General features: G+C 37.1%; 1 protein-coding gene across 1 annotated transcript; it reads right to left on the bottom strand.

Annotated features, from left to right (window-relative positions):
* Positions 1–5,708: 5,708 nt before the first annotated feature.
* Positions 5,709–7,343, bottom strand: LOC111784659 (protein NUCLEAR FUSION DEFECTIVE 4-like). Its single transcript, XM_023665293.1, has one exon. It carries the CDS (start codon positions 7,341–7,343, stop codon positions 5,709–5,711), a length of 1,635 nt encoding a protein of 544 aa, XP_023521061.1.
* Positions 7,344–8,280: the final 937 nt, after the last annotated feature.

Below are 8,280 nucleotides of genomic sequence, written 5' to 3'. Positions count from 1 at the left end.
GATCGGAAAAGAGGTGAACAGTGAAAATCATCGTCCTTCGACAACTTGTTTCTCAAATAGCCAACTTTCTGTTTCACGGTTGTCGCCCATGGTCACTAACTGGACTAATGGGCGCTAGAAATTGATTATTATTTAGGAATAAGAGGTGTCAACATTGGCTTAAAATGAGAACGAGAATTGGCTGAAAATGAGAACGAGAATGAGGAATAAAGAATGAAGAATAAAGAATGAAGAATGAAAATTGGGAATGAGATTTTGAGTCCCCAATTTGGTGCCGAAAATTCAGTTCCAAACATCTTACCTAACGCAACATAGATAGAGTTTAATGATGGAAAATGGTTTCGCAAGCGGAAACAAACACTAACTTCCTCTCCTACACCATATATCTTTTTAGATATGTTCACAACAACATGATTTCATGAAATATACCATTTATACCCTGATTTTTGCTGCTCCATCTTCCTTTGTAAACTCTCCTAATTTATGCACAATTTTTACCTTTCTTCAATTCTTTACTTTTCTAAAGTTCTGTGTTGACTTTCCAAACTTTCACTTTTTTTTTTTTTTTTAATCTTATTCTTGAGAGAGAGTTATATTATATTTTGATTATATTGTTTTGAATATTCAAATGATAAATTTACTCTTGAACTCATCTGTATTCTTTAAAATTTCAACAACTATAACGCTTTGATCTTGAGTTGTAGAAAGGATTGAGTTTGCTTTTAAACTCGTAAAAAGAGTTTCTAGCAGTTTTACTCTGATACGTGGAAAGAGTCAAGTAAGATTCTTTTCAAAATTCTCAATAGGTGATTGGTGAGTGGAGTAAGTCGAGTTTGATCGAACCACTCTAAGGAGNTGCTGAAATCTTCTCCTCTTTGCGGCTCCTTACATACATTTGAGACACTCGGCAAAGAATTTTTTGAAATTTCCTTAAGTTCTTCACGGGGAATANTACTCTTCCCTATTTAACTGTGAAATTAATATTGTGATTTATTTCATGAACTGTTGCGTGTGAACTTNGTTTGAAGAGAAAAAGTTCTTCTTTAATAGCTATCAGAAGGGGTAGACAGATTAAGATAACGATGACCGCGACGCCACCGGCATAGCCCGCCTGAGAGAAAGCAATGTTTCTCTTGGTTATGGTGAGAAACAAGAGGAACACCGCTATGNTGTGAGAGTAGGCACGAGAATCCTAGAGATGCATGAATCCAAGTCTAAGCCACCAAGTTCCACCCTAGAAAGAATAGTAAAACACCACANAGAATTTTGGTTGCCGTGGATTGCTAAATTAATTTGAGTTAGGATGGCACCACCGAGGCCAACGAAACCCTTTTGAAGGCCCAAAATGATACCCNAGGTAGCCCGCTAGAGTTGAGCAGTGTGGGTAGTATCATCAGAGCCTCCACTTTCCTCTCTACTCCGATACCGTACCGTTGAGACAGAGCANGAAGGCCCAAAATGATACCCCGTTGATCAGGAAAATTTCCAACGCTAGTGACCATAACGGCGGTGTTGGGGAAGTTTTGTGAATTAGAACTAATATAGATGTAAACAAACATTAGCCATAAATGGGGTTTTGGGAGATAGTNCTGAGCGGGGGACGTGGAGCAACGTAGGATGACTTAGTAGCTGACCGGCACACAGGGGGTCGCACCCCGAGTTTAGTAGATGTATGGTTNATGGGGTTTTGGGAGATAGTTAGAAACGGAGAGCCAAATCATAAAGTAGCTGAAGAAATTGGAGGATATCCCCACAAGGAAAAGCATCCACGGAGGAGCAACCTCGGCGAAAAGTNAGACGTATTCAGATCCAGCCATACGATCCCCTCAGATTCACTTATGAGGTCGCCTCACCTCNCAAATTTTGTTTTCAAGAGTTTGGAGTATGTTCCGAACAAGTAAGGTGAACCGCAATCGATCATGATCGGAAAAGAGGTGAACAGTGAAAATCATCGTCCTTCGACAACTTGTTTCTCAAATAGCCAACTTTCTGTTTCACGGTTGTCGCCCATGGTCACTAACTGGACTAATGGGCGCTAGAAATTGATTATTATTTAGGAATAAGAGGTGTCAACATTGGCTTAAAATGAGAACGAGAATTGGCTGAAAATGAGAACGAGAATGAGGAATAAAGAATGAAGAATAAAGAATGAAGAATGAAAATTGGGAATGAGATTTTGAGTCCCCAATTTGGTGCCGAAAATTCAGTTCCAAACATCTTACCTAACGCAACATAGATAGAGTTTAATGATGGAAAATGGTTTCGCAAGCGGAAACAAACACTAACTTCCTCTCCTACACCATATATCTTTTTAGATATGTTCACAACAACATAATTTCATGAAATATACCATTTATACGATGATTTTTGCTACTCCATCTTCCTTTTTAAACTCGTCCTAATTTATGCAAAAGTTTTTCCTTTCTTGAATTCTATACTTTTCTAAAGTTTCTGTGACGTGGAGCCACGTAGGATGACTTAGTAGCTGACCGGCACACAGGGGGTCGCACCCCGAGTTTAGTGGATGTATGGTCTCGTGAGAGGGTTGTCAGCTAACCTCTTCGGATGATGTTCAGAGAGAGAGATGTATTCAGATCCAGCCATACGATCCCCTCAGATTTACTTATGAGGTCGCCTCACCTCAGGACACTGGCCATTTCACTGCATATGATGGGCAAGCCTCCTAAGATACAGAAAAGAGAGTTGTAGCTTAGATCACTCTCCTAAGAAACCTGAGAAAGACCGTGGATACGTAGATAAGGATGCGAAAAGAGACTACAAGTAGGTTGCTTACTGAGTATATTTTTATACTCACCCCTTTCTCCCCTTTTTTTTCAAGTACTCGTCGATACGGAGAGGTGTTCGAGAGCTGCACTGTCACAGAGAGATGTCATTCCGGAGCGTTAGTCCCTTGTCGTTTTTTTTAGAGTCTTTTGTATTTTTCTTCATAATTGTATTTTATTTGATTTTAATTGTGTATTTAATTTTGGTGTCGACTTCTTTTTCTTGTTTAAATTTTGNAATGAAAATTGGGAATGAGATTTTGAGTCCCCAATTTGGTGCCGAAAATTCAGTTCCAAACATCTTACCTAACGCAACATAGATAGAGTTTAATGATGGAAAATGGTTTCGCAAGCGGAAACAAACACTAACTTCCTCTCCTACACCATATATCTTTTTAGATATGTTCACAACAACATGATTTCATGAAATATACCATTTATACCCTGATTTTTGCTGCTCCATCTTCCTTTGTAAACTCTCCTAATTTATGCACAATTTTTACCTTTCTTCAATTCTTTACTTTTNTATTTTATCTTCTTTTTAATTTCATTTGTTTTTTATTTTATCTTTTTAGTCACGATTTGGTTTTTTGAAGCCTCGAAAATCGGGTCGTGACATTATGTATGTTAAATGTCTTAATATGTTGTCGTGAGTTAACAGTCATGTGATGCATGTAGTAGCAGCTCTATTTCAAAAGAAAATATGGTCATTACAATTAGGAGAAAGGCCATTTTTTTTTTTTTTTTTTATAGTTCTGGCGACAAAAAAGTTTTATAATAAAGTCTTAGGTTAATAATGAAATGAATAATCATATTAAAATGAAATTAACAAAAAAAAAAAGTTAAGGATACAAAGATTTGAATCTTCCCTCTTAGAAAATATATCTTTCAAAGGACGTGAAGGGACATCCCTATTTGGTTCATGTTCTGACGCTTGATACAAAGATTTGAATCATCAGCAACAAATAATGTAATGAAGAGACATACCTATTTGGTTCTTTGATAGCTCTTGATCTTTTCAACGTTTGCTCAAGCGTCACTTCCCTCCTACACCATATATCTTTTTAGATAGGTTCACAACTATATAATTTCAAACCAATATAATTTCATCAATTTATACCATGATTTTTGCTGATCCATCTTCCTTTTTAAACTCATCCTAATCTCCCTAGTTTATGCATAATTTTTATGTTTCTTGAATTCTATACTTTTCTAAAGTTTGTCGACCTCTCCAAATTTTCACTTTTATTTTTTAATCTTATTCTTTAGAGAGAGTTGTTTTGAAGATATTGTTTTGAGTATTCAAATTGTAAATCTACTCCTCAACTCAGCTGTGTTGTATTCTTCAAAATTTCAACATCTATAACGGTTTGATCTTGAGTCGTTGAAAGAATTGAGTTTGCTTTTAAACTCGTAAAAAGAGTTTGTAGCAGTTTTACTCTGATGTGTGGAAAGAGTCAAGAAAGATTTGTAGCAGTTTTACTCTTATGTGTGGAAAGAGTCGAGAAAGATTATTTTCAAAATTCTTAATAGGTACTTATTGAGTGGAGTAAGTCGAGTTTGATTGAACCACGGTAAAGCTACAGTGTTATATTCTCTTCTAACACTATTGAAGTGTGAAATTAATATTGTGATTTATTCCTTATTCTAAATCTTTCATAATTATTTATGGTTTTGAATAGAACTATTATTACTTGATGTGTTAATTATTAATTGTGATTTTTAATTGATCTAAATAATTCGGAAAATTAAACATATTTAAATACTTTTTTTTAGAACCTTATTCACCCTCTAGGTTGCCATATCCATTCAATAGAGGTGACATTTGACCACAAAGTTTCTTAGAGCACATATGATCCTTAGGGTTGAGTACAGGATCCTTAAGATAAATTAGTTAGTCACTTTATTTATGTCTATGTCGTGATCCTGTGTATCTTATAATTATGAGGCGCTACCTCGTTTTAGTTCCAATATTGAATGATTTGTTAGGGTCATCGTGGAATAAACTTGATCAATACCGAATTTTTATCTACAAAAAATTGGTTGGTGAACAAATCCATAATGTCGTGTCAAGTTTTAAGAGGGAATGACCCTTGTGTCTACCAACTACTAAGTACTCGTATGATTTCTCTTCGAGCTTGCAGGCGAAAAAGTAGGAGCTCTATTGGGAGACCCATGTCTATTTTAACGTATGATACTAGCACATATCAAGTTCTATTCTTTAACCGCACATATCAAGTTCTATTCTTTAGCATTTCACCCATTTTCATATCTTTTCCACCTAACTCATTTAAACTTTGTCCTCCATCAAAGTAGTTTTTCACACAGAATCTATAAAAATTAATTTCATACCATTTAATTAACTATCAAAAACTTGGCTCAAATAACTATGAAAAGCTTGGCTTTTTATTTCCCTTCGATTTTATTAAAAGAATTGTCCCTTTAAATGTAACAGCCCAAACCCACTGCTAGCTAGTATTCTCCTTATTTTGCTTTTCTCTTCGAGCTTCGCCTCAAGGTTTTTAAAATGCGTCTACTAGATAATCAACAATCATTGTATGATGTATTGAACAATCATTTTTTCCAATACTTCATATTCTATCCACCAGAAGGTCTTCTAATAAAGTTTTATCTTAAAAGATCATCACTAATTTAAGAAGATTAATCGGTCTCGTTAGAGCATGAGTTCACTATTTAGAAGTTTCTCTAAAAAGTTTTAGATATTTATATATATTTTGGAATAATATAAAAAAATTCAAATATTTGGTCAACATTTATTAATGAAATGGATAATCATATTAAAATGAAATTTTAAAAAATTTACAAAGATTTGAATATTCCCTCTCAAATATCTTTTTCAAAGGACCCTTAGGGTGTCCTCAAATTGAGTAAGCATGGGAGGTTTGAAAGATTAATGGTTTGAATTTAATCCTTAATGTTCTTCTTGTTATCTAACCGATAGAACTCCATTTCGGTTTGGGGAATCCATATCTCCTCGTTAAAGTTCTTATACACATCCCTTCTGTAGAATTCTCGAGTCCGGTAAGCCAACACAAACATAACCACAGCTCCGAACAATGTGGTTGCAGCCAATATTGTGTAAGACCCACCAAAGCAATGAGCTCCGGTGCAAGTTAACCCCTTCCCCGCAATCTGCTTATGTTCACGTAAAGCTTCCATATCGTACGACTTCCCAACAACATCCACGTTCAGTATGTAAGACCCAAATGGGGCTGCCAATAGCCCACAATTGAACAGCGTCGAGTAACGTTTAAGACCAAACATCTCAGATATTACGGCAAATAGCATTGGATTTTGTGCTCCAAATCCAAACCCAATAATTATGGCAGCTAAGTAGACGGAGCCTGCGAAAGGGTAGGCGATGAAAAGCTGGCCAATGCAAGTGATGAGAAAGGCAAAAGCAAAGGTTAGAGGACGAGGCAACATGTATTTGGTCATGAGGGTTTCTGAGATGAAGCCAGAGAAAACTCGGCCGAAGAAATTGAATATGGAAACCCACGAAACAAGGATGCCTATGGCTCGTTGTGGGTAGCCAAGTGATTCCCCAACTTGACCTAGATTATCTATAGCGGCTAGAGAGGACCCACATCCAGAAAATGTAGCTAACCAAATAAGAGCCATATCTTTGCTGAACACGGCTTGCAAGATGGTGAAATCCTCCCCTCTTTCAGGCTTGTTCCATATGTTTTGGCAACACGAGGGCGAAACCTCGGGGACTTCCGAACTGGCAGAGGTAGCGAGGGTAGGAGGGTTTTGGTGAAGCATGGAGACTGGGATAGAAGGACCAGCGGTTTGCTTGTTGAGTTTGTAGAGCAACAACTCTTCTCTACATGCGATTAAAATGGGTACGCATAGTAAGCAAACCACAAAGGATGCGCCACCTACGTACCCAGCTTGAGAGAAAACCACTTGTTTTTGTGCAATGGTTAAAAACAAGATGAAAATGGCCAGAAGAATTGAGACGTAAAGTAATTGGTAAAACACTTTGAGTTCATCGGGATGCTTACGGATACGGATGGGTCGAATTGAGGGGAAAAGGATGAGGATTAGGAGAGAGGGGAGCCATGCGAAAAGAAAAACCAGATTGGATGGATCATTGTGGCCGTAAATGGCTAAATAAAGTTGGCTTATGATGGCACCTCCAATACCCACATACCCTTTAAGAAGACCCAAAATGATCCCTCGTCGGTCGGGGAAGTTTCTCACGCTCGTCACCATAATGGCAGTGTTGGCCCAATTTGAAGAATTAGTACTGAAGCAAACCAGAATGAACATTTGCCAGAATTTTGGCTTGGCGATCCGGGCAGTTATGGAGAGCCAAATCAAGAAGAAGCCGGTGAAGTTTTGAAATGCCCCAATTATGAAGAGAACCCACGTCGGAGTCACCTCCGCCAGAAGCCCCGCGATAATTCCGATGTTCGACCCGAGATCTTTGGCGAATCCCAATGTGTTAATTTGGGTTTGGCTGTAATCAAATTGGGTTTTTATGACTTTGGAATATGTTGGAAACACGTAAGTGGTGCCGTTGCCGATCATCATTATCAGTCCCTCGAATACACTAAACCATGGTCCTGNCGTTGCCGATCATCATTATCAGTCCCGCGAATACACTAAACCATGGTCCTGCTACCACTTGTTTGATGAAAGCCCAAGCTTCTAATCCTCCCTTGTTGCCCATATCTTTTCTTGGTGCCAAGCAATTCTGTGCCTCACTCTTTTAAAACCAATTCAGTTCGATACTTTGGTGCCCTTTGGTAAATTTTAATGGACAACAAACCAAACTCAAACTTCCTCATCTTCATCATTATTGTCCGCATAACCATTTTCTTTTTGTTACCCTAAAATAACCCAAAGCATAACTACATGCTCTCACCAAAATAAGACATTCATTCCTTTGTAGGTTACAAGTTTAGTCCATTCTACTTTAATAAACATTTCATCAAAACTAAGCACCAATTTTTCTTAACCCACATTTAATTAGCAATTAATTTATCATTCTAATTAATTTAATTGAATGTGATGACACAGAAATTCAAGCAGATACTCTAGACAACGTTGAATTATCATGTTCCTGGTTTGAACAAAAATCTTAGCTTCTATATCACAAATAACAGATTCAGGAAGCTATGCTTTTTTTTGGTCTTAAAGATATTCAAATTCATGTTGTCGCTGATATCATATTCTGTGGAAAAAGAAAACAATCTTGTCTGTTTTATTAGCTAGTGCTGAATCTATCAAGAAAATTGGTCATAATGCAAGCTCAACGCTTTGGCATGCTCATTTGAGTCATGTGGATTTTTAGTTGTTGTAGAAAATATCCACAAAACAACTTCTTAATGGTGTCCTTGTTTTTTAAGCTATTCAACATGATGAGATTTGTCCGAGGCTGCCAATATGGCAAGTTTCATCGTCTTCCTTTCCCAAGCTCAAGGAGTAGAGCTTCAACAGTATTGGAATTGATCCATTCTGATCTTTT

The sequence above is a fragment of the Cucurbita pepo genome, unplaced genomic scaffold, assembly GCF_002806865.2.
Source record: "Cucurbita pepo subsp. pepo cultivar mu-cu-16 unplaced genomic scaffold, ASM280686v2 Cp4.1_scaffold000258, whole genome shotgun sequence".
NCBI lineage: Eukaryota > Viridiplantae > Streptophyta > Magnoliopsida > Cucurbitales > Cucurbitaceae > Cucurbita > Cucurbita pepo.
The sequence above is the reverse complement of the archived record's forward strand: the minus strand, read 5'-3'. Positions and strand labels throughout refer to the sequence as shown.